The sequence below is a fragment of the Molossus molossus genome, unplaced genomic scaffold (assembly GCF_014108415.1).
Source record: "Molossus molossus isolate mMolMol1 unplaced genomic scaffold, mMolMol1.p scaffold_m16_p_8, whole genome shotgun sequence".
NCBI lineage: Eukaryota > Metazoa > Chordata > Mammalia > Chiroptera > Molossidae > Molossus > Molossus molossus.
Window position 1 is genome coordinate 9688118 of NW_023425402.1, and position 27908 is coordinate 9716025.

At 40.0% G+C, this 27908-nt stretch overlaps 1 protein-coding gene across 2 annotated transcripts in view; it reads right to left on the reverse strand.

Moving 5' to 3' along the window:
- BTBD9 (BTB domain containing 9) overlaps nt 1–27908 on the reverse strand; it is a 446601-nt gene that overhangs the window by 118681 nt on the left and 300012 nt on the right. For both annotated transcript variants that reach the window (XM_036249375.1, XM_036249376.1), the window contains exon 8: nt 3217–3406. In XM_036249375.1, the coding sequence (XP_036105268.1) occupies nt 3217–3406 (190 nt within the window). The remainder of the gene's footprint in view (nt 1–3216; nt 3407–27908) is intronic.

A 27908-nucleotide genomic window follows, 5' to 3' on the forward strand; every position in this document is an offset into this window, starting at 1 on the left:
CTGTCACTTTGGCAAAGACCTCGAGCCCCCGTTGGACCTAAATTCTAGATCTCTTACTGCACTCACTGGAACCCTCTCCACCTTCTCAGACCACCTCATCTGCACAGTCCATCGAGGGACACTCATTCCGAGTTGGCACAGGCTTTATGTAGCAGTACGCTGGGAGGGGAAAGCAAGCACACAATTACACAAATACGACTACTGCCCCATAGGAATGAAATACAGAGATCACTGAGAGGAATGTCTCCACGGGCCAGGAGACAATGGAAGGTTGAGGAAGTATGCCCAAAGGAGGGGAGTCTTGAAGGGGAAATAAGAGCCAGGTGTAAAGGGGGTGGGGAAAGGTAGTAAGAGACACAAGCACTGAGAACAGCATGTTCAGAGTTGAAAGCGAGGTAGTAGGAGGGTGACACACATGCAAACTGCAACAGGCTGAGAGAGCATGGGCAGGGTGGGTGGAGGAACAGGAGACAGACTGCAGGTGGAAGCCGAGCCAGATCATTCTTTTTATTTTTTTCCCTTTATTGATTTTTAGAAAGAGAGGAAGGGAGAGGGAGAGAGAGAGAAAAACATCAATGAGAGAGAATATCGATTGGCCCTACCGGGGATCAGGTCCACAACCTGGGCATGTGCCCTGACCAGGAATCGAACCGGTGACCTCTTGGTGCCTGGGTCAACATTCAACCACTGAGCCACACCGGCCGGACCAAGTCGATCATTCTTAAGTGCCTTTGTCAGCCTGAAGGCGGATAGTAGCCATGAATTCTCTTAGCAAAGGGCATGACTGCATCAGATTTGTGGTAACGGGTGGGAGATGGCTGCAGGTGGGGAAGGAAGGGATAGATGAAAGTCCAAAAGACTAGGGAGAGAGGAGACACTACAAAGGTGTGGCGATGGCATTTGTGACTTGTAGGAGCTGGTTTTGACAGAACTCCATAGCTGACTGGCTGAGAAGGGGTGGGGAGGGAGAGGAAGAAATTTACAAAGATTCCTATGTTTTTGGCTCAGTTGATAGATAGAAGGGTGGTGCCATTGAATGAGACCGGCATCATGGTGTGAGGCGACTTGAACAGGGGAAGGGAAGGATAATGGAATCCATTTCTGACATATTGGTTTGAGATGTACATGGAACATTGTTAGGTAGGGTGGGGGTGGGGTGGGGTACCCCGTAAGCAGACAGAATAGAGGGACATTAAAAGAGAGTGGGCAGAGCTATTAAGCTGCTGGTTTGCTTACATGTTCATTGGCAAGACGACTGGTCTTCACATTAGAAATGGTAGAACAAACATAATAAAGAGAAAATTGAAGCCCCAAATAGGTGAAGTGAAAGAAAGAGTATCTAGTCAATTTAAATGATTTCAAGTCTCCTGGCTCAGATGAGTTACACCACAAGCCTGCTGAAAGAAATTGCAGATGCAATCTCAGAGACACGATTGGTAATCTTCAAGAAATTGTGGAGACTATAAAGAGCGCCAGTGACAAGGGAAGGACAACTGTTTCCCAGATTTTTAAAGTGAAGAGGGATAGATTGTAATGAGAAATATTCAGATAAGTTTCACACCATCTATGACAAAAACTCTAGAATGGCTTACAAAATAGATGGTTCATGAATACTTTAGTTAATGCAGGCAGCTGAGAAGAAGGAGGGGTGTGTTGTTCTGAGACGGAAGTGCATTGTACTGGTGGTTTGTTCAGACTGATTGTGGCTTGTCTCATCCCCGTCCTAAGTACAAAGTGAGTTGTCTGGTCTGCAACATAAACTCCAGGCTTCTCTACCTGTGATTTGTTGCTTATGGTACTCAGATTGTATATGGCCCTTTATAAAGAGGGGTTGACAATTTATTATTTTAAAAAAATTTTTTCCCCTTGGATTTTTAGAGAGAGAGGAAGTCAGAAGGAGAGAAAGATAGAAACATCAATGAGAGAAAGAGAGACAGAAACATCAATGAGAGAGAACAGTGACTGGCCTCCTCCTACAAGCCCCACACTGGGGATCAGGCCCACAGCCTGGGCATGTGTCCTGACCGGGAATCAAACCATCTTGGTGTAGGGGTTGATGCTCAACCACTGAGCCACCCCAGCTGGATGAGGGGTTGACAATTTAAATGAAGAATTCCCAGTCTGCATTCTCCAAGAAATCCACCATCACTCGTCAGGGTACCCTTGGCAACGGGCAGACAGCAATGACCTCTGGGCTTATTAGCCTAAATATCAATGAATTTTTGCCTATTAGAATCCTACTACCTTACTTTTGTGTGCTATTTCTCTCCTTATACACACCGACTCTAAGATGAAAACAAGAAATGACAAAGCAAATGTGGTGGAGCAGGATGGGGAAAGGCAGCCATGTCCCACCAACATCTCTACCCCAGGCAGGCTACGATATCATGTAAGACATCTTATCTAATGCTGAATATAATACAATATATATTATACATATAATATACCATTAGTCTTTCAGAGACCTTCTTAGAACATTAAAAAAATAAAACAATGGCAGCCTATTCAAGACCCAGATGGCTCTCTTGAACTAAAAGTATACTCTCTAGGGCAGTGTTTCTCAACCTGTGGGTCACAACCCCTTTGGGGTTGAATGACCCTTTCACAGGGGTCGCCTAAGACCATCGGAAAACACCTATTTCCGATGGTCTTAGGAACCGAGACACGGCTCCTCTATCCGTCTCCAGGCGGCCCGCCCACATGCAGATACGCCCACACACAACATGAGGAGCTGTATTAAAGGGTCGCGGCATTAGGAGGGTTGAGAACCACTGCTCTAGGAGAGGTCACCAGTATCACATTTGAAAATTATATAACCCTATAAATTAAGCAATATTGGGTTAAAGTTTGGTTCTGAAAACAACTAAAAACCAGACATAAAGATCATTACAAAGACTTTTTAGATCTCATATACAGTTCTATTTTGTTCCTATGTAAAGTCATTTATTAAAGTTCCACATGGTTTTTGATTCTGTATAACCTGTCTTGACATTATCCTGTAAGTCCCCAACCAACACAGCCTAACTCTGGTGTACCTCCCCACCAGAGAATTCAACAAGCGCCTTGTATCTCTGTGCCCCTTTCCCACCCTTCACTGGATAGAGCAAAGAACAGAAGAGTGTCTTCACTGAAGTTACTGGGACCGTCACTGTACCAAAATATAATTTGCACGTGTCTTCCATTTTAAAAGTAGTGTATGAGAAGGCATCTTCTTACCGTATTGACCCAATCATGTACGGCTGTGCCAGCTGAACCACAATCGCACCGCTTCCTAGCTGATGGCACGTATAGCCAGAATCCCAGTCATAATTCTTGGTGTCCCCATTCAGCAAGGCATTTCGGCTCCGACTGACTCCTTCAATCACACTGGCACAATCAGCAATTGTTGCAACATTCTCCATGGGAACTGGGAATCCAACACAAGAGTCAGCATCAACATAAGAGAAGCCAAATATATCCTGATAGTGTGCTATGGAAAAATTAATATCTATCTCAAATCAATGATAAAAGGAAACATCTTGATTATCTCAGGATATGAACACATTTTCCACACCAAACAGCTTTTTTTTTAATCTTCACCCGAGGACATTTTTCCATTTTTTGTTCAGATAGAGTGGGAAGGAGAGAGGAATAGAGAGAGAGAGAGAGAGAGAGAGAGAGAGAGAGAGAGAGAGAGAAAGAAACATTGACGTGAAAGGGACACATCGATTGGCTGCCACCCGCACAACCAACCAGGGCCGGGGACAAACTGCAACCGAGGTACATGCCCTTAGTGGGAACTGAACCCAGGTCCCTCTGGACCGCAGGCCGACGCTCTAACTGCTGAGCTGAACTGGCCAGGGCACCACACCAAACAGCTTTAAAAAAAAGTTGAACCTAAGGTTAGAACAAACCAAACTACATGTAACAATTAACCCTAAAGAATTTTATTATAAAGAAACATAATACCCCATAAAATATAAAATGAACACATTGCAAGATATCACTACAATGGGAAACTACACAGTAACTGAGATTAATGAACCACCTATATGCAAGTAGAGAAATAAAAAATACAATGTTGAGGGGGAAAAAACCCCGAAAAACAAAAAAACGAGGCACAGAAAAACAGAGTATGAGTTCATTTATACAAAGTTTAAAGAAAGGCAAAACTAAAAAATATAATTTGTTTAGAGATATATAAATGTAAAACTAAAAATGTAATCCAGGGAATTATTATACATAATTAGGGGTAATTTGTCTGGGAAAAGGGAGATGAAATCTTGGAGGAGCTTCAAAAGTTCTGTTCTTAAACTAGGTGGTAGGTTCATGGCACTTGTTTTATTAGTATTCTCTAAACTGTACTTATTTATGACATTTAATAATGTATTTAAAGAAAGATTGTATATATATGTATAGACATTTATATTTACTATTGAAATTGATAAAGCAAAGTGGTCCAGGACATGGCACCAATCCCTTTTCAGACTATACAGTTGCCCTCAGCCATGATTCATGTTCCTTTGTTTTCTATTCCATTTTAATACACATGCTCTTTTCTTTGTTCACAAACTGCTTTATTTTGAATCAATAGCTCTGTTTTGATTCTGAGTCTCTTCTATACTTCAAAGCCATATCAACCTGTTCATTTATAAAAAATCAAGGGCTTCCATAAAATAATAGCTGTTCAAAAATAATGCAGATTTTCTAAACACGAAGAAGAGAATGATAAAAGGTGAGGGCCTTTTACATCCTTGGGCCTTTTCTGTGCATTTACTAGCACTGGGTTTTCTTCTTCAGTCATTTAAGTTACTTAACCCAAGTCTACAATTAACCCTAGCTCCATACAGTCAAGATTTGTAGCTTTACATAATTTAAAAATAGATTGGAAAAAAGATTATCATTGGATATACACTGTACTTTTCAGTATAATATTATGCTCTCTGAAAAGAGAGTGAGCAGTACTACCACCGTGCCAAAACATTTTTAACTTTACATGATGCCGAGTAAATCATCTTACATGTATCTTTATGCAATGCATTTATTTCCCAAAGTTGGGCATGCCAGTACTTGGGCCCTCATCTCACAGACCTTCCCTAATGCTCTGCTCTTGGCAGATGAGGACAGCCATCCACATATAAAGAAGGGAGGAAGGGCAGGAGGAAGGGAGAGAGGATGAATTTTCTGGTGATGAATCTCTTAACTATGAAGCTGAATTCCAAAGCAAAAAGCAAAAACACTGGTGAAATATCTGTAAGGACAGTTTTCTGACAGAGAAGGGGCTTAGAGAGAAGCTCCCATGACTCTGAAAGGAGACAGATGAAGGGCTACATTTAGGGGCTACCTCCTGCCACCTCTGTCTCATGGAAAAGAGGAAACATTATGTGATTTGGAAGAGAGAACTTAAGGACGGGACACAAGATGCATAGTAATTTGAGCTGAGACATAAAATAATACTATAGGTAACCTGGGCTGCAGTAACAGTCCTGACTCTCCTAGTGCTTAACACAGCACCCACTTACTTTCTGCTTACTCTGTGTGTTCAACGACAGTCACCCTAGTGCCTGTACTTGTATCTCTCAGGGACCCGGGTGATAGAAGCTTTGTATTAATTTGTGCTTCCTCCATCACAGTAGCAGTGAGAAGACAGTGAGCTGGGTTCTGGGTCTTAACTCTTCCCTGCAAGTAACACATCTCTTGGCTCACATTTGCTTAATTTAGGCAAGTCACAGGGCCTTACCTAAGTTCAAAGGAAGTGGGAAAGTGCATCCCTGCTGTGTGCCCAGGAGAAGAAAGGGAATATTTGGTGAACAATATTAACATTTACCACAAACATTAAACCAGGATGAAGGAACATTCAATAGACAGATAAATCTAGTTCATTCATGTAAAGTATATAAAATATTTCAGTGTGTAAATATAATATACAAACATTTATATACCTAGTCTCCTGCTAAGGGACATTTGGATAGTTATCATTCTTGTCTTTGTGATTACAAACAAAGGTATTTTCTTCTGTTCATGGGTGATTCTTCAAGGAATACATAGAATTTACATGTATATGGAAGTGGAATTACACTTGTGGCTGTGAGTTAACCTTCCACTTCCCAAATTATTCACCAAAGTGGTTGTAGGAATTTATAGTCTCGCCGTCACTTGGTAATGTTAGACAAACAGATGAGTGACAAGACATTTCAATATGGTTTTAGTTTTTTTTTTTTATCCTCACCCAAGGACACTTGCATTTATCATCAGACAGAGGAGGGAAAGAGGGAGGAAGAGAGAGAGAGGAACATCATTGCAAGAGAGACACATGGAGTGGTTGCCACCCACACGACCCCAACCGGGGCCAGGAACAAACCGCAACCAAGGCACGTGCCCCTCGCAGTGGTTCTCAACCTTCCTAATGCCACAACCCTTTACTACAGTTCCTCATGTTGTATGTGGGCATATCTGCATGTGGGCGGACCCACCTGGAGATGGATAGAGGAGCGGTGTCTTGGTTCCTAAGACCATCGTTACCTGTGGGTCACGACCCCATTGGGGGTCGAACAACCCTTTCACAGGGGTCACTTAAGACCCTAGGAAAACACCTGTTTCCGATGGTCTTAGGAACTGAGACACGGCTCCTCTATCCGTCTCCAGGCGGGTCCGCCCACATGCAGATACGCCCACATACAACCTGAGGAACTGGATTAAAGGGTTGCCGCATTAGGAAGGTTGAGAATCACTGGTGTAGAATGTCCCTCAGTTTGGGTATGACTGGTATATAGTATTTTATGATCACTTCCAAATATTTTCTAATTTCATTATGATTTTTTTCTTTGACCCATAAATTATTCAAAAGTATGTTTTTAACTTTTCAAGGTATCTTTCTGGTACTGATTTTAATTACACTGCAATGTGCATTTTTAAAAAGTGTGGTCTGTTATGATATTGACTTCATAGAATTTGCTCTGTGGCCTAGTACGTGGTTAATTCTTACTGGTATTTAATGTGTGCCTGAAGAGAATGTGCATTCTCTTACTTGACAGACATATGGCTCTTTATATATCTACTATGTCAAATGTATTAATTTTATTGTCCAAATTACATATATGTTTACTAATTATTGAGAGGTTTGTTAAAATCTCCCAGTACTAGCTAGTAGATTTGTCAATTTCTTCTTGTAATTCTGTCAATTTTGCTGTATGTATTTTGAGACTACATCATTTCATGTGCATCCTCTTAGAAAAGTATCTTCCTGGTGGACTGAGCCTTTCATCACTGTGCAGCATCCTTCTCTATCCCTAACAAGGCCTTTGTCCTAACGTCTACATTGTCTGATGTCAAATAACTAGAGCATCTTTGTTTGGCTACTATTTCCTTAGTATCCCTCTACTTCAGCATTTCTCAACCTGAGGGTTGCGACCCCTTTGGGGGTCGAAAGACCCTTTCACAGGGGTCACCTAAGACCATCGGAAAACACATACTTCCAATGGCAATTCATAACAGTAGCAAAATTATAGTTATGAAGTGGAAATGAAAATAATTTTATGGTTGGGGTCACCACAACATGAGGACCTGTATTAAAGGGCATTAGGAGGGTTGAGAACCATGCACGGCTCTACTTGCTGTTTTTCTGGACTCTTGTAAAGAACATATTACTAGATTTTTAAAAAAGTCAGAGGTTTTCAACTGGCAGATTTCCATGACTTACATTGTTATTACTGACATCTTTGGATTGACTTATACTCTCTATTTACAAGTTTTTTCTTTGCTGCTTCCCCACCTCTCATCTACTCCTGTGCTGCTGTTTTCTAATGGAGTGACAGTTTCCCTTACTTTCCTCACTAGCTGTCTCTACTGATTTGATTTGTAAGTTATACGTTTCTATTTTTACTAATTTTAGATATGCACACCACACTTTACAATGCTAAAATAAAAATCACATATGCCCTTCCCCTGAACACTATAAAAGACCTTAACAGCTTTTAATACACATCACTTGCCTCCTAGCTGATTTGTTATTGTTACCTAACACTTTAGTTCTACCTCCCTTTACACTCGGTTCATCATCATTATTACTGCATACAGTCAAAACTTATTTATTCACATTCACCAATTTGTTCACTGTTACTTTTTTTAAGTTTATTTTTTTAAATCCTCACCTGAGGATACTTTTCCATTTATCTTCTGATAGAGTGTGTGTATTTTGCCACCACTCTTGAAAAATAGGTTAACTGGGTATAAAACTCTATGTTGAAAGCTGTTTTTTTCTCAGCACTTTGAAGATACTGCATAGTCTTCTGGCTCCTACCGTCACGCCTGCTCAAGTCTGCCTTCCCTTTGTTATAACTGCTTTTTCTCTACAGTCAATAGTAAGGCTTCCCCTTTAGTTTTGGTATTTTGCAATTCTACTATGTTGTACCTAGATGTAGAGTAAATTTATCCTGCTCAGGACTGAATATAACATTTATGGCTTTATCAAGTTTGGAAAATTTTAGCCATTATTTGTTTGGGTATTGATTTTCCCTCATTTTCTGTTCACTTGTTTTTTCTTCTTCTTCTGGCATTCCCATTAGACTTCTTTGGGAACTTTTCATTCTGTCCTCTTTCTTAAAAAAATTCCTTTCAGTTTTTTCCTATTTATCTCTTTTTTTGAAGCACTCTGGGTAATTTCTTAAAGTTACTATTTGTATTCACTAATTCTCTTTAGGTGTGTCTAATCTGTCCACTGAATAATTAAAACGTCACTACTAAACAAAAACTATATAGCACTAAAAATAAACTAGAGCTATGTGTATCAACAAAGCTCAACCTCACATAGAAAGCTGGTTAAGAAGAGCAAGTCAGAAAAACACATAGAGTATATTTTCATTTCTACTGTTTAGTAATATATACCTATGTGGTGAACTTAGAAAGAAAGCTCGGGAATAGCAAACACTGAAATGCAGAGGAATAGTTGGAAGACAGTGGAGAAGTGAGCGAGGGAGGGACACACAAAAGGCTTTAGAGATTTAGTAGTGTTTCATTCCTAAAGCTGGGTGGTGAGCATTAGAGTGTTCCTGGTCTCCAAACTTTACACATATGTTCCTTATGTTCTTTTGCACATATGGGATCTTTTTAAAACAGTTTTACACATTTAAACATTGTCTTTATGAAAACCAGAAAGCTGGCAAGAAGCTGAGAGGATACAACCTTTGATAATTTTGAACACTGACACCCTCTGGAGTATCCGTGGGTCTTACCAGTTGTCTTTGTTGATGCTCCTGAATTTGTCAATTTCCACCTACCCTAGTTACTACTTCATAACTTTTTTCCTAGATAATCTGATTTTAACTAGTGGTCAATTAGTACAGCAGCATCAGGGACTATCACAAAATCATTACTGATACAGTTTCAAGCTCTTTGGGAAACAAATAAGCACTCAGAACTCCTTTCCTATAGACACATTTATAAGTGGGTTTATTAAAGAAGATTCATTCCATCTCTACCATTTTCTCTAAGCAAAACTACTTTAGTAATATCACCCTCTGATCCTCTGGAATCTTGAGGTAGTCTAACATATATGCTAAATTAAATAATTCTGCCTTCTTATCAATCCTATATCTATGTGCCGGAGAATAGCATACCGGGGTTTCTATGATTTTGACATAATTATTCATTAATGTTTAATAGTTAAAATCTGGATCTACAAGGGGTGCCCAACACAGACACATCTCAACATGTACACACAGAGGTGGACTTTATCAGTGAAGTCTACCCTAAGTCCAAAATTTCCTTTCAAGAAATAGCTTTTGCTAGAACTCTACTTAGCCACTTGATAAGCAATTGTATTTACTTCATAAGATACATATTCAAAAGATTACCACTTTTCTTAATTTTCACACCTTTTTTTTTGATGGGTGAAATTAGTAGTAAAATGACCAAATGATGCTAACAAGTGGAAGGAAGAGAAGGGCAGGGGCTTGGGCACAAAACCAGTAGATAAGGACCTTTTGTAAATAATTAAGATGAGACTATCAGTCCAGCACTGCACCAATACAATTCTTAGTATTTAAATCTGAACTAACCTGACCATCAGAGATTTAGAATGTGAGTTTCATAAGGTCAGGAACTTTCATTTATTTTTTTCACTGCCGAACTCCTAACTGCCACAAAACAGCGCCTAGCATATAGTTGGTATTAAACAAATATTTGCTGAATGAATGAATCCGAGCTGGAAAAGGATACCTATGTAGGTTGTGGCACTTAACCTTGCTTAACATAGCTCCTTACCAAAAGATAAAATAATCTAAAAGTTACTGAATAGAGCAGAAAAAAATTGCTTTCTCAGTGAAAGTTTTCTTAGAAAAGTAAAGTATAATCCATCTTTGGGTCTTGACCTAAACATTAGAAAGGAAACAAATATGCCCAGTGCAGAAGAGCTGCTATATAAGCATTACACAACCCGCAGCTCCCTCGGCTTCTTCCCTCACAGTTCAGCCCACACACACAAACTCGGGTCACTCATGGTGGACCAAAGTATTCCGTGATGAAGAAACCATTTTGGGGAGTTCAGGAAGGAGAGGAGGAATGCATAGAACAATGTGGCTTTTAAGGAACAGAAGTGCTCTTCTCTGCCTGAGGGGAGAGCTGTCTGTTTTAGTCATACAAGGCAGTTCTCACAGAAGAGGTTTGTTCTAAATGTCACTGCTGGGTTTACTGACACATATAGGCCACTCCATCCATTTCAGTTATTAATTTTTCTTCCTAGAAACACAAAGCTCAGCCTGCCTAGTTGCTGCCTAATAATTACCCAATGTTCTAAATAAGTTCTGTGGTCTTCTTTACTGGGAAAAATTGGAGGGTGATTCTAAGACTGTAAGGCACAGAAGATGTCATACTGGTTCTCCTCCCATCGGGGCTGGGCCACTCCCCATTTGAATGTTCATTACCGTCTTTCATATGCGTCTGATAAATTTATTAAAAACACCATCTGGATGGACTCAGCTTCATGCTGCATTTCCAGTCTTCCTGTTTCCTCACTTGTCCCACTGGAATTTCTGCCCCAATCTGTGTCACTTTATTTACAAAACCATACTGCCAAAATCCAGCATCTTGTGTCTGTCTCTCTCTGGTTTTTCTCTGCCATCCTTCAGTTACATACCTATTACAATAGCCTGTGCTATGAGCAAAAGGCAAAGGGGAACTGCCTGGGCAGAAATTACTTTTCCCCTTCTGTGCACATAGCAATTCTGCTCAGACAAATTTAATTTGCTGCTTCTGAATGCAAAAGTTGCATGTTAACAAAGTATATACAATTTTGCAAGTGTATGAATATTGGGATGACTCAGACTGTGGGGGACAGCAGAAACAGTGATCGGAAAACAATTTCACTGTTCTTCCTTCTTACATAGTACTGGGGTGGCCAACAGCTTGCCAGTAAATTTAATTCAGGAGTAATACATTCTTTAAAAGGCAGTATTACTTCACTAGGACATAACCTGAGGGCTACCTGTACCAGCTATATTTAAAGATAAGACTGACATGTTATTTAACTGTCTCCAGCGATCACCTTTGAGAGGTAGGGAAAACGAACCCACTTGACGCACATTTTAAAAAGTGAAATAGCACTGAGCACTTAACAGAGGACCATCATCTTCAAAACTGCTTGTATAGGGCTTCATTCACTGTTTCCCCACCTGTTTTCATCACAAAGTATTTTCTAACAGCACAGTGTTCACGCAGCAAACAAGTGCTTAACAGCCTCAGCACAGACTCCTCTACTGCCAAGATTTTCAGAGCTACAAAGTATTTATTTCAAAAAGACAACTAAGGCTATTAGCTGAAGGTCACACAGATATATTCTCCTACAGACCTACACTTTTTGTTTTTAAGGGGGACTTATCCTAGGGACCTGTCACCAGGCTTATATAGGAACTTGTTTGTCAGGCAAGCTTCCAATCCAACTGCAAGCAAGCCACCCTGTCAAGTTAGTCCAAAGGAAAAAACACCCACAGCTGTTATGTCTGAACAGCTGTAAAAGAACAATAGCAAATTAGAGCACAAGCTCATCTTTCTTGGAAACTATCAAAAGCTACAAAAATGTATTCTACAACACTGGCACTAAGTTACATTAAGTCTTAGTTTTATTTATCAGGTTTTAAAAATCACTTTTCAATCACATATTAAATCACTGAAGAAAACAAAACTTTTTAATCTTTTCCTTCCCCAACTGTTCCGGGCTCCCAGCTCCGTGAGAAGGCTGCATCCCACAGATCCAGAGGTTCCGTCATGACCCTCTCCACGTGAACAGGGGAGCATGGGAAAAACACAGACCAGCCTTCTGAGTGCGGTGGCCCCGTTCTTCAGAGCCTCTTCTCCTTTCTTTATTTTTCATTTTTATCCATTTTAATTGGTATTAATCTTAGCGTTCTCATCATTCCTGTTCTACCTCCAGTTCTGACATCACCAAGGTTGCCCAAATCCCAGCATATCTTGAGAATGATCAAAAGGGCTTGGACAATCATGCTGGGCTCTATTTAGCCAGTGACAGGAAGAGGTGACACTTTTCCAAACTTCAGGTGTGTTTACCCCTACCCCAAATCGTCAAACTTTGTAACTTGATAAAGCTATAGCTCCAAACACTTCAGAGGAAATGGCTTTTTTCTAGAAGGCAAAGGTGAAAAATCAGAGATGGTTATTCCCAGGGGCAAAGTTGACATGGGGTTGGGCCAAGGGACCTCAAATGTACAAGTTCACCAAGATCACTGAATTCTCTCTCCTCACACTGGGGACTTGGAAGGAAAGCATGGCCCAGCATTTTTTTTTTAAATCCTCACCCAAGGATATGTTTTTATTAATTTTTACAGAGGTGGTGGTGGGAGGGGGAGAAACATCTATTTGAGAGAGAAACATCAGTTGGTTGCCTCCTGTACACATCCTGACCAGGGATCAAACCTGCAACTTAGGTATGTGCCCCAACTGGGAATCAAACCTGCAACCTTTTGGTGTATGAGACAACACTTCAACTACTGAGCCACGCGGCCAGGGCCAGAACTAACTCTTGAAGAGGTCCACTCTCTTCTGTGTAGTTTGAATGTTGGAGGTTTTAGCTGTAGCTCCAAACACTTCAGAGGAAATGAAGATGGAGAATCTTCGATTTAAAAAGACCTTAAAGCAGCGATTTTCAACCAATGTGCTGCAAGATTTTTAAAACATGCATACTTGCCTGTTTAGTCAGGGGCACTGACCTCTTTTCCCTTAGATTATCAAATTAAAAAAACAAAAATACAGCCAACACAACAATAGCCATCTGGTGTGAAGAAATAAAAATCATACCTTTTTTTTTTGTCAGATCAGCAAAAAATACAACACATTTTTTGGTGTGCCACAGAACTTTAGCAATTAGTTTATGTGCACCATAAGATGAAAAAGGGTGAAAATCGCTGCCTTAAAGATTCGGACTTTTAACAGCAGGAACCACTGCAGTTCATCAAAGAGGGATTCACTCTGCTGGTGATGCCTTGAAATTTAGGACAAAGGCATTTCCAGGTGTAAGAAAAAAGATGTTTGAAACATCCAACTCTGTGTTTGAATGAATAGGCAATATCTCACTGGGGTGCGTTTTTTTCTTTTCTCTGAACATAATCTGTCAGAGAAAGAGAGTCTACAGCTGCCCCCACACAGGGACAAGTTACTCAAGCGAACGGGGATGGAGGTGAGTACTCAACATATAAAGAGTTATTGAAATTAGTTTTGCAGGTTTTGAAAACTCGATCTCAAAAAATTTAAAAAGTTACAGTGTAAAGGGCATAATTTTCTTTATCATAAGGGTTTTACATGGGTTTATTTTTTCCTTATCTCCTAAAAGATGTGGAAATCACGTTATTTTTGTTCTGCAACTGGCTGAAAGGTCTTGTGCGGCCACAACAATTGTGTGGCTCAAGATCAGAGGCATCACCACAGCTTGGGGCAATATTTTCCATTCCCACTGAGCATAGAACAAAGGATGTGCAAAGGGTTTTAAAAGCCTCGCAAAAGTAGTGGTGGTTTGCTTAATACTTTTTTGTAAGGAAGTTTTTTTTTAAACCATCTCTTTCATAAAGTAGTAGCTTTTCTTTTCTTTTTTATTTTAAGCAGAAGGATGGATCTAGTTTAGACAATACGAAGTCAGAATGATTCTGGGATAATGGATAATTCTTCAGTGTTAAAATCTTAAATGGTATTTCTTTAAAGTGCATCAATAACTATAAAATTTGAGGTTTTACTGAAAGAAGTCTCGGAGGTGAGATGTTCAAACGCAAAGTGGAGCCCTGTACACTGCACAGAAAATGTCCCAGTCAGACCTGTGACAAGCACACTCCTAATTCCTCTTTGGCAGAACCCTCCTGCTGCAGCTTTTGGAGGCAGAGAGAAAAAGGCTAGAGATGACGCCAAATTTTCACATGTCTTAGTGCCCACAAACCATCCTGACTGAGCTGTGTGACAAGGGAAGAATCTCTGACACTCTCAAGGGAGTAAGTCTGGAATTTAGCAGAAAAGTAACATCTGAATATTGGGCTCTCAGAACTGATACTCAGTAATCAAACCACACAGGATGCCCAAGGGACAAGCTTGTCTCCTGGGCACTCACCCAGTTTTCGCCTGAGGGACCAGCCCCGGGCTGTTGGGAGGCTGAGCAATCCCCTAGGTGAGACTGAGGTGATGCCTCCCTCTCTACAGAGGAAACTTGGGGTCTCTGGGGGAATCTGGCTCCCAGCTTCAAAGACTGACAGTCAGGGTCTTCCAAGGGACCTGGAACAACTCTATTCTTACCTCTCAGTAAAGTAGTTATCAGAAAGAAAAAAAAACCTCAGCAAAACACACAGTTTATATTACCTTCTGGAGGCCAAAGTTAATCTAGATTGAGGAAATAGAATTATGCTATGTTTTCCAGTAGATTTATAATATGTGATGAAAAAAGTCTTGTCTAGCCCTGGCCAGTGTGGCACAGTTGGTTGAGCGTCGTCCCGTGCACTGAGGGGTCACTGGTTCAATTCCAGGTCAGGGCACATGCCCAGGATGTGGGCTCGATCCCCAGTAGGGGGCGTGCAGATCTCTCTCACTGATGTTTCTAGTTCTCTTTCCCTCTCCCTTCCTCTCTCTAAAATTAATAAGAACACATTTAAAAAAAGAACTCTTGTCTAAAATGTAATAAAAGGTAATTTTAAAAGAGCCCTTTACTACTATTTTTAATTAATTATTCTTGTAATGCTTTAACACTTTGGAAAAATTGGTATTTTTAAATGGAGTTTTATTATAAGTATTTCAAATCTGCCTGTTAAGAAGTATCTTATTTCTGAGGTCTAGCTCCCTCTGCATCATGTCTACATTCTTTAACTCTGGGAGGGGAAATGGCTGCTCTCCTGCCAGCCTTCAGCTCGAACATCTGATGGACCAGGCGAGACTGGAAGGCAGACACCCAGAGAACTAACCTCAGCTCTGTGAACAGATCACTTAACCACCCTACAACTCAGTCTCTTTACTTCTAAAGAGAATCATCCCTTCTTCTCACTATATTCCTATGAACATTGACAGAATCAATTAGACGATGTTTATAAAAGCATCTTGAGATTTTCAAAGGCAAGACCTAGGCTTGGTACTTCCCAGTCCTGGAGAGCCAGGTTTTTCCCATGTGGAATGGGTAGGTGGGACACACGTGTCAGGAATCTGGGTATTAACAAGTGAGGAGACTTACTTCTGTTCCCACGAGCCACCTTGCAGTTGTAAAAGGATGGGGCGAGGGAAAGAAGAACCAGTAGCAATGCCACCGACCTGCAGAAACTGTCAGCACCTGCTCGTGTACTATGCAGCTGGCAGCTTCAGAATAACCAAGAAAGCAGTTCCTTCTGGTCGATATTTGCTGGGGACAGCAATTTCTTGCTACAGAATCGGATCAAGATGATCCGAGTCATTAGACCTAAGAAGCCTCTTTGTGTTCACAGTATATGGCCACAGGTCTCTTTTCATTAAACAAAGAGTCTGTCTGTCCACAGCCTGCCTTCCAGGACAGTCACTGCTTTCAGGTTTCGTAAGCTATCATGAGTGAGAAATTAAAACACATTAAAAAATCACAGACAGCCCTGGCCAGTTTGGCTCAGCAGTTAGAGAGCGTCGGCCTACAGTCCAGAGAGACCTGGGTTCGGTTCCCGCTAAGGGCACGTACCTTGGTTGCAGTTTGTCCCAGGTCCTGGTTGGGTCGTGTGGTTGGCAGCCACTCAATGTGTCCCTTTCACGTCGATGTTTCTCTCTCTCTCTCACCCCTTCCACTCTATCTGAACAAAATATCAAAAAAAAAAAAAAGTCCTTGGGTGAGGATAAAAAAAAATCACAAATGGGGTTATAATATATCAGTAAGAGTGACAGTGGTAAATGCCATGTGGCTGTCCCACTCTTCTAAGGGGAAGGCAGGAGGGCGAACAGAGAGGGGGAAAAAGGCTCCCTTACAGTATTTAGATGATCTTCAAATGTTCATAATTTCCTCAGGGTGTGCTCGTTGCCAAGTTGACAGATGTTGCTGGAAAAACCTGTACTATTCTGAAGAAAGGCTAACCTTTCAAGAGTGGGAGAGGAGGAGGGAGCAGCCCATCCCTTTGGTGAAGAGATGACATTAGACTGGACAGCACACTGCCCTTAGCAAGCTGCGTCTCTGAAAGGCTGTATGATAACACTGCCAAAGAGAACTGTCCTGGGAGAAATCTCATTTACCATGGTTTTCCTCGCCATGACTTTAAATTAGTTTTTGAAACTGAATATTAGCGTGGTCTAGACAAATAAACGATTATTAATTATTGTGTTTGTAAACCACCAGGACTCTGAGCAGTCAGTTGCACAACAGTCGCCTAAGAGAAGCCATGGGTACGCCACATTCTGCTCTCTCCTAAGCCCCTGCCCACTTTGTTTTTATTCCTTCTTCCTTGTACTTTATGCAAGAAGAGAAATGGGTTCTTCAAGGCAGACGGCCAATGATCTTATCCCAGACTTCCCAACTGAATGCAAAGTCACCTGCTTCTTCTGCTTGCCGGCTCTTGACATTTCACAAAGAGAGCCTTCCAATGGAAGATCAAAAATGCTAAGTATTGCCCTGGTCAGTATGGCTCAGTGGTTAGAACGTTGGCCTGCGGACCAGAGAGGTCCGGGTTCAGTTCCCGTAAGGGCATGTACCTCGGTTGCAGTTTGTCCTCAGCCCCAATTGGGGTCATGTGGGTGGCAACCACTCGATGTATCTCTCTCACATTGATGTCTCTCTTTCTCTCTCTTTATCCCTCTCTACCTCCCGCTCTGTCTGAAGATAAGTGCAAAAAAAGGTCCTCCGATGAAGATTTTTTTTTTTAAAAAGCTAAGTATTACTTTATGGAACAAAACGGTAGCTTTGCAAAGCCTCAGTCCTTTTCCATCAAAGAAAAAAAAGGGAATAAAGCACATTTAAGATCCTCAGCCTATAAGTCAGTCAGTGCAGCAAAATCAGTATTCTGGCAGGTAAGAGCTGGGGCTGGGGCAGAAGAGGGGAGAGCGGAGCAGCCAGACCTCCCCCTCAGCAGGTACTGCCTTTGTCCTCTTCCCTAGGGCGACTGCAGCTCCTTTTTATCTCCAAGGAAGTTTTCTTGCCTTCCCAACTCTAAACCTCCCACTTAAGAAGCCATATACTCTTGTTCATTAATGTGACCAGTAGTCATTTCTCCCTGTGTCCTGGTTACACCCAATGTTTTTATCAGCTCTGATAAGGAACAACTCACCTAATGTCTTCTTATGGAAGGCAGATTAACCACCCTGCCCATTTAAAGATGAACAGTAATGTGCCATAAGGAAAATGATACCTCCAGCATGAAAATCTGCAATTGGGGAACCATTTTACAGGATAGCATTCATTTATATCAATTATCTTGTTTATCAAAGACAATGAAACCCAAACCGGTAGTAAAAAGGTACAGAGTGCACTGTGAGGAATAATTAGGTCCTACCCTTCCGGAGCCAAGAGCCATTTACCACTTCGCTCTGGGAGGTGATGTTTACAGTGTCTGTTTTATAACTCTCTTCACATTAACTTTCAAATGTCAAAAGCAGGCGGTTAATTGTTTATCATACAAAATGTCACATATGTAAAATACTGAGACATAAAATTATTATAACCTATCTACCACAAGAAATCCTAGCTTTTAAACTTTATAGCTTGTTTGTCAGTCTCTGGATTGCAGCTTAACTGCCATTGTTTGAACCGTGAGTGCCAGGTAGTCACCGTCTGACCCATTACCTTCTCTGTGTGCACTCTGTCCTCAGCCAAATGAGAAATAAAAACAACATGATTTGAAAATTATTATTATCGTTGAAACTAATATGTGCGAAGCATGGCAGATGTCTGAATAGCAATGTCACATGTTCTCACTTTATTTTAGCTCCGACAGTGAGAATCGAGAATCATGATGCAAAAAGCTCATCAAAGCAGTTTGCACTGACACAAGTGAGCACAGTACCCCACACCCTGTGTCTGCCCCAGAATCTCTCCACCAGGAAACTCTGCATGAGCATTTATTTTCTACCACATACCAAATCCCCTCCCTCTGTCACCCACTACTCCAGTCTTGCCCCAACCACCCCTTCTGGCAATCTCTTTCTCTTCAGGCTCAATGAACACAATTCCCTTCCAGAGCCATAAAAACCTGACAGGTGGAAAGAAGAGTACAGTGGGAAAGAAGGGAGCAACAGGAGTAAACAGACCACTGTATTTCTATGGGGAAGGAGAGTCCAGGAAATCAGCTGGGTGGGAGTGAGGCCAGAAAGCCCCTTTACAATCTATTAGGTACAATTTACATACCAAAATTTATGAGGCTAAAATTTAGTAAAACAAATGAATGGATGGAAATAGATACCAGCTGACCATGGGACTCCTGTCTACAGCCATCAATGGGCACAGGCTAGAAAACATCATTGTGCCTGTGGTAGGCAGACCCCTCTGATGTCAGCAGGTCTTGGGTGCATGTGAATCTGCTTGGCTAATCCAAACAACCACTGAAGCACTGGTAAGAAACTCATGGTAGCCTGGCCAGTGTGGCTCAGTGGATTGTCATTTCATGCATTGAGAGGTCCCGGTTGGATTCCCAGTCAGGGCACATGACCAGGTTGTGGGCTCGATCTCCAGTAGGGGGTGTGCAGGGGGCAGCCGATCAGTGTTTCTCTCTCACATCAGTGTTTCTCTCTCTCTCTAAAAAATCAATAAAAACATATTAAAATAACAAAAACAAACTCATAGTAGCTCATCAAGTGATCAAATTTACACTTAGAAAGAAACCTTGAGAAACACTTAGTTCAAGGAATAGATAATTTATAGCTTATTACATATTGATCCAGATAACAGAAGAAGAGAGAAAGCTGCTCAAGTCATTTTAATGTAACTTTGGTTGTAAAATGACTTAGAGATCAGTCAAGAGGAGAAATTTATAGACCTATTTTCTTTAAGAAAATAGGTATAAAAATTTTAAAATAAATATTAGCCAACCAAACTCAATAATTATTTAGAAAATACATCATGTCCAATAGCAATTACCCTAAGAATGCAAGTATGGGTTACCATGAGAACATCTATCATTTCAGTGAATTAAAGAGAAAAAAGCCTGATTGATTCCGAGTAAAGGAGTGTTCTGATGTGATTACTCTAGTTGGAGAGGGGAGAGCAATGAGAAGAACCGAGAAGATGTGGGGACACCCATGAGGAGACAGCTGATGGCAGCAGTCAGGAGAGATGGTGGTGGCCTGCACTAGGTTGGCAGCGGTATCAGTGGCAAGAAACTGACCTGGCAGCAGAGAAATGCAAATTAAAACATTGAGGTACCACTTGATGGCTAAAAGAGCAGAAGTGTGGGTGAGGACAGGGAAAGAAAAGGGCTCTGGTGCACTCCTGGTGGTGAGAGTGTGAACTGGCACAGCCATGCAGGAAGGCAATCTGGAAGTGTGGAGCAAATTAAAGACGTATGCACTGCAGTACTCAGGGATCATGCTTTTGAATGCAGGTCCCAGAGAAATTCTCATGTAGGCTGCAAGGGACAGATACAAGGAAATTCATTATAGTATTGTTTTTGAGAGCAGAAAGCTGGAGGCAACCGAGGTATCCATCACTAGAGTAGTGAATGAATAAGATAGGTCAGAACAATAACAGAATCTACCTTACAAGACTGTTGTGAGGGTTAAATGACTTTACGTAAAACAATCAGAACACTGGGAAATAGTAAGGGATATATAACTCTGCTAAAAATATATTTGTAATTATGTGATGGAATACTAAGTAAAATTGAGAGGCAATGATGTATATAGGTCTTAAAAAACAATATTGGATGAGAAAAGTATGAAAAAGAATATTTATAGCATAAAAATATTTTGAAAATTAAAACACATATACAACCCCACATTATATTTTACAAATTATATGTGCATATTAAGGATATAATCAAACATATTAGAGATGGTATCATAAGGCAAGGACAACAGGAGCGGGGTTCAGAGAAGAGGAAATATAAAGAGAAGGCTTTGCTTGGACCACTGAGGATGATGCATTATGACCTGAGGTATATGATTAACACAATTATCTACCCTCAAGGGGTACTTGTTTAAACACAAACAAAAAAACCTCAGCTCATTAGGTTAGTTTTTTTCATTTTTTAGCTGAGAAATCTGAGGTTCAGAGAGAGAGTGTCATGTATCACACAACAAATCAGCAGTAGAGTGGGAATGAGAATCTGAGTTGACCACCTTGTCCTCAGAATGCAACTCATCATTCCAACCATCCATCCACACAGTCACACATCCATCCAAGCATCTAGTGGACATTTACTGACTATAAGGATTCCATGTGCTGGGAATACAACAGTAAACAAAGTGGACATAGTCCCTTCTATTATCAAACCATGTGAATCAATGTATAATTGGTTATAAATGAAACTAAGTGCTTCAAAGGAAAATCTTCAGATCTATTAGCATCATACAAAAAAACTTTACCTAAATTCGGTGTAAGGGTCAGGAAAACTTTTCTTAAGAAGTGACACTTAGACGAATGGATAAAAAAAACTGTGGTACATATACACAATGGAGTACTATGCAGCTGTAAGAAAGAAAGATCTCTTATCCTTTGAGACGACATGAAGGGACCTGGAAAGTATTATCCTAAGCGAAACAAGCCAAACAGAGAAAGACAAGTATCATATATTCTCACTTATTTGTGGAATATAATGAACATAACAGGGTAGTCCCAGAGACGTGGAAGTAGGGTACAGACTGACAATCCCCAGAAGAGGGAAGGGGGGATAACCACAGAACTAATATGCATGTATGCATGACCAATGGACATAGTCACCAAAGCCGGGGACAGGGTGGGGAGGGAGGGGGAGAAGGGTGTCAACGGGGGAAAAAGGAGCAACATCTATAACAAAACTAAATAAATAAATTAATTAAAACAAACAAACAAAAAAAGAAGTGACACTTAAGCTGAAATTTAAAGAATTGATAGGAGGTTTCCTAGATACAGGAAGTGGGGTGTGATGAGGTGAGGGTAAGAACGAGGACAGGGCAAGGGGCATTCCAGAGAGAATGGCAGTGCAAAGGCCCTGTGATCAAAGAACACATGGTGCATTCTGGGAATGGAAAGAAGGCTCGAGGCCTGAAAGGAGGAAGTTAGATGAGGATTGGCACAAGATGAAGCAAGTATGCTGGCCAAATTATGCAGAGCCAGGTGAGGGCCATGCTAAAGATTTTAATTTTATTCTAAGATCAACCAAAAGGCTCTGTGGTCATTCTGAGCAAAGGAGTGTTGCGATAGGAGTGTGGAGAATAATGAGAAGGACTGAAGAGGATGCAGGGACACTGCTGAGCAGACAGGCATGACCACGGTGCAGGTGGTAGGAGCAGCAGTGGTGGCAAGAGGAAAATAGATTTGACATTTGGAATATGGTATCAGTATAAAAGTTATTTCTATAATATAAAAATATCTCGTGATATATATTTTAGTGTGCTTCCGCAGCTCACTGAGGTTTTACTGTGTTGTGCTTCCAATTTTCTATAACAGACATCTACTGAACATTAATTCATCAAAGGATCATTGGAAAAAAGCACAATGATGCTCCTGGGGTGACTGGCTCCTTTGGTTTTGAGGAAGAAGGAAGGAGACAGGGCTCTGAGCCCTTTCCTAAACTATCATTTGCCAACAAAGCCCACTTCTTTGTCAGCTAGCTTCTCTGGCCATTAGCAAAATGGTAGCTGCCCAGTGGGGATGAGATCTGCCTGCACTGCTGACAGTCTGAACTGAGAATTCAATCAATTCATATTTAATATTTTACAGAATCATTTCCTGCAGATTCTAATTCAAACATTCTAACACCTTCTGCACTTTTACATCTCACTTGAGTCCCTCACTTTTACATTCCACTTTATTACCATTTTAGTTGATTTCATCACGGCTTCATGGAAAACAACTTCACCAACGATCATTTCCTGTCATTATGTGGGTAGAATTGAAGTAATCCCCTGCTTGAATACTAGGTAGTTTTTATGATAATTTTACCACAGGTAATGTTGTGATTGTTAAGTACATTTCTCTCTTGCACAGCACTGTACGGATTCCTGTCTTTAAAAATATAAGTATTGAATGCAGCTATAAAGGAAACATACCCATCGTCACAATATTAATGAGCCAATAAATTCAAAAAGATTGCTGCATCCCAGACTTGCTCACCTACCAGGCACCCACTATGATACGATCAGTTAATTTTACTCAAATGAGTGACACACCCAAGCCCTGTTACACTGAATCATGAGGCAGAAAAGGGCCTTCAGGTTCAGCTCCACCCCCCAAATATTTCATACAGCAGCCTGCACCAACAGTCTCCGGATCCTAAGGCTTCACTGGATTCACAGAAGCACAGCCCTCACATCACTATTTTAATAAGTAAGTAATACTGTAATGCCCAAAAGGCTACTGGGATCTTTCCTTCCAGTTCCCTCTTGCCATTTTTAAACATCTCTCTTGGGATATAATCGACACATAATAAATGGCACATATTTAAAATGTACAATTTGATGAGTGAGACACACCCAAGATAAACCTTTCCACCGCCCTCAAATGTTTCCTCATGGTCCTTTGTATTTCTCCCGCGGCCCAAGAGAACTATGGGCCTACTTTCTGTCCCTACTGGATTGCGTGATCCATAATTATTTATAAATGGAACATTCAGTATGTACTCTCTTTTGCCTGGCCTCTTTCATCTAGAGTCTCAAGAACTCCTGGTTTACTCAATAGAATCATCAGGTAAACCACTATACTTCATGAAGAAATCCCCCTACCTAAGCCGGAAATAAGACTTTTCTTAACTTAGGGGCCATGTGGGAGCATGTGGGGAGCTGAGGGGCGTGGAGGGCACCCGTGCTGGCCCTGCCTACTCTGCCTTGTCCCTCACTTAAGACAGACAATGTGAAAACAGCTTTTTTTGAAAAAAAAACTTTTTTACCTTATTATAAAAGTAATACATATGCCTGGCCATTGTGGCTCAGTGTTTGAGCGCCAACCCATGCATCAAGAGATTGCTGGTTCGATTCCTGGTCAGGGCACATGCCCAGGTTGTGGGCCCGATTCCCAGTGGGGGGCATGCAGGAGGCAGCCAATCGATGTTCTCTCTCGAGGTTTCTATCTCTCTTTCCCTCTTTTTTCCTCTCTCTCTAAAAAAAATCAATAAAGAACTTTAAAAAAAAAGAGTAATACATAATCACTAAAAATATGTAAATACAGAAAAATATAACAAAAAAATTAAAATTACCTGTAATCTTACCAACCAGAAAACCTCTATTAACATTCTGATGTCCTTCCTTATAATCTTTTTTATGTACTTTTCAATATATATAAAATCTTTTATTTTAAAATACTAGCATCAATCCACCTATAAAGATGGCATCTTATTCTATTTGCATTCTCTTATGGGCACTTCCCTATGTGGTGTGTGGTTGTACAGAAATTGATGTGTGAATGTGCCATCATTCTTTCCATCCTTATTTCCTTACGCCCCTATTGTTGCTGCACATTTGTAGTACTTCTCCTTTTCTGGTTATCATAAATAACACTGTGCTAAACATTCATTAGAAGAAATGCTCTTCCTGAATATTTTTTTAGGATAAATTATTAAGGCAGAGAGAGTAGATCCAGGGATATTTTTATGACTTTTTAGAAAAGTTATGTTTTTATTGATGATTATTTTTTTTTAGAGTAAGAAGTAGGGAGGGAGAGATAGAAACATCAATGTGAGAGAGAAACATCAATTGGCTGCCTCCTGCATGCCCTCTACTGGGGACTGAGTCTGAAACCTGGGCATGTGCCCTGACCAGGAATCGAACCGGGAACTCTCAGTCCATGAGAGGATGCTCAGCACTGAGCTACACCGGCTGAGCTATTTTTACAACTCTTAATACATACTGCCAAATCGCCTTCTAGTAAACTTACACCATGCATATTTCAGCAGTACATGACACTGCCTTTTAGTGACAGTCTCACCCATGCTAAGTGTTTTCATTTAAAACATCTTTGCCAACAGGATTTTAAAGTAAAACTTGACAAGCTGATTTTCAAGTTCATTGGAAAAAAAATTGAAAGAATAGCCTAAAACATTTAGAAAAAAATAACTATAAGTATGGATTTGCAGTACTAGACAGCTAAATAGATTACAAAGCTACAGTTAGTTAAATGATATGACATAATCAAAAATAGATATACAGAGCCATGATATATATAATTTTAAATCAATGAGGGAGAGAATAAAATATCAATAAAGGATTTCAAAACAATTGGTCACATATTTAGAAATAAAAGGCAAAGCCCTACTTCAGACCAAACACCGAATAAAATTTAAATGGATTAAAGAGCTAAATGATAAAAACACATACACAATAACAGAACAAGACTCAACACTGACAACTACTACAGAGGACCTATTTTTACATTTTGGTCTGGGGAGGGACTTTTTCAGAAAGTCACAAAATCCAGAAGCAAGAAATGACTGACTTGTGACTAAATAAAAATAAATACCTTCTGCAAACAAAGACATCATAAACTAAGTTAAAGAGTAGCTAAGAGTCTGGGAGAAGATATCTGCAATGTATATAAAAGCAAAGAATGAATGTCCATAATCTACAAATTAATAATAAAAATACGAGCAAGCAAAAAAAGTTGACAAAAATTACGAAGTCAGACTTCATAAAAAAAATAGAAATGGTCAAGAAACATAAAAAGAGACTCAACTTTAGTGATAACTAGGTTAATGCAAGTTGAAACAAATCTTTTATTTTAGTGTACGTAGTCTTATATTGTTTGGTTTTTGCTGAGAATTTATTTGTATTACTCATGTAAATAAATTTTAAATGAAAAATATTTACCAATACGACAGGCTTAAAAATAGTATCTTGCTTCAATTTGTATTTCTTTAGTGAGGCCAAACTCTTTTAAGTTTATTGACTATTCTGTTTCTTTTCAAATAAATTGCTACAAAGAACTTATACACATATAGGTATAACCAATGGACACAGAAAGTGAGGTGAAGTGGGGGGCAGGAGTGTGAAGGAAGGTATCAATGCGGGGAAAGGAGGAATATCTGTAATACTTTATAAAATAAAGATAAATTAAATCTAAAAAAATAAAATGGGAAAACATTTGTAAAAACTAAGTTAAGAAAAAAGAAAAAAAAATTGCTGTTTGTACACTATCCTATTGGGAATTTATATTTTTTCTTACGTATATGACAGTACTTCATATATATGAAAGTGACTAATTCATTGCCATGTATGTTGTAATTACTTTTTTCTCAGTTTGTCAAACACCTTTGAATTCTGTTTATGATTTCTGTCTTTGCTTTTATGCTGAGGAAGTAGTTCCTCACCTTGAGAGTAGATGAATACTTATTAATAGTTCTCTAGAGTTCTTTTGAAATACTACTGTAAAATCTAACTCTGAACAGGACACTATTTTGGCATACAGTATAAGGAAAGAATTTAGGCAACTGTTTTCGATAGCTGTCTCAGCACCATCCACTATGTTATCCTTCCGTTCTCAGTTGATGTGAAATGTCCCCTTTATCCTGTGCTACATCCTTACATATCCCAGGATCCAGTTCAGAGTCTGGATGACTGCCACTTTATTTATCTGCCAGATTGTTCTTGCACTAACACCATACTACTTCAGTATGTGGTACTAACTTGACTGCATGGTGGTAGTAGACCTCTCATTTCATTAACTTTGTTTTTTTATTTTGGGGGGAATTGGATTTCCATTATTTGTTCTCTTGGAAAATTATTTCATAAATAAGTCAAAGTTGTTTTATTATTTTTTTAAAGTACACATGGGATTCTGAGTAAATCCTGCATTAAATGGGTAGATTAAGATGGGAAGAGCCAACACCTTTCCTATATTGAATTTTCTCATCCATGAATATCTTTCCATTGCTCAGTGTTCTTAAAGATTTATGGTTTCTTTACATTAGCACCTGTGGATTGATTAACTTTTTCCCAGGTAGATATTATTGTTGGGGGGTGGGAAGGAGTTAAAAAATTCTAGCTGATCTCCCTGACACACTAATTTCATATTTACATAATTGATGAGCTCACATCATTCTTCTGTCCCCACCTTCTGACACTTATCCCATCTCTATTGGCATAAGGTGGGGTTCGGGGCATATGGCTACGGATGTACTAGGTATAAAGAGAAGTATGACTCATGGTTTGTTATTAGGTATTTTACAGTTTTTATTGCTATGATGAATGAAATCTATCCCACTCCTCATTATACTTTCTAACTGGATATTGTGGATATTTGAGAAAACCACGGATTTTTCTATATATGATTGTATCTGGCTATGATCCTTAGAGTTCTTAACTACTTTTCACTGTACCTTTTTTCCTGTTCGTTGAGCAAGGTGGTGTCCCACACTTTCATTATGCACTATGCCTTGCAAATTATGTAGCTGGTCTTTGGAGTTACAATGGGTATTTTCTTGTTTTAGGTTTTACTGGAACCACTTCTGATTAAACTCACTATTTATAAAATGGTCATAACAGAATTGTTATTGTAGAAGACTGGAAACACATACATGTCTGTCAAAGGGGGCTGGTTAAATAAATTATAACACCTCTATTCAATGGACTATTGAACAAATGTGAAAAAGCTCTGTATGTATCGGTAGAAATACAGTTAATTGAAAAAGATATATATGAATATGTGCTATATTTTTAATAAAAAAAGGGAAAATAAGAATATATATTTGTAATACTTAAAATATTAAATTTAAAAAGTATCTATCAGCCATGGCCGGTTTGGCTGAACGGTTAGAGCATCAGCCTGCGGTCCAGAGAGACTCGGGTTTGGTTCCCCCTAAGGGCACATACCTCAGTTGCAGTTTGTCCCTGGCCCTGGTTGGGTCATGCAGGTGGCAGCCACTCGATGTGTCCCTTTCACGTCGATGTTTCTCTCTCTCTTCCTCTCTCTCCCTCCCACTCTATCTGAACAAAAAATGAAAAAATGTCCTCAGGTGAGGATAAAAAAAAAAAAAGTATCTACCAGGTTTTGGAATGGAGGATTGAGGTGTTGAGTTAGTGGCCACTAGAATAGTTTTCATAGTCACTGCAAGAGATACACCTTGCCCATTAATAACCTGGTAATGCAGAATGCCAGTTTGAGAAAGAACCATGGTTTGTAAAAAAGTGATATTGTTACATAATGTTGGACATATATTCCAAGATGTCACATTTAAAAATAACTGTATTGCCTGGCTGGTGTGGCTCAGTGTTTGAGCGTCGACCTATGCACCAAAAGGTCACTGGTTCGATTCCTGGTTAGGGCACATGCCCAGGTTGTGGGCCAAATCGATATTCTCTCTCATTGATGTATCTATGTCTCTCTACCTCTCCCT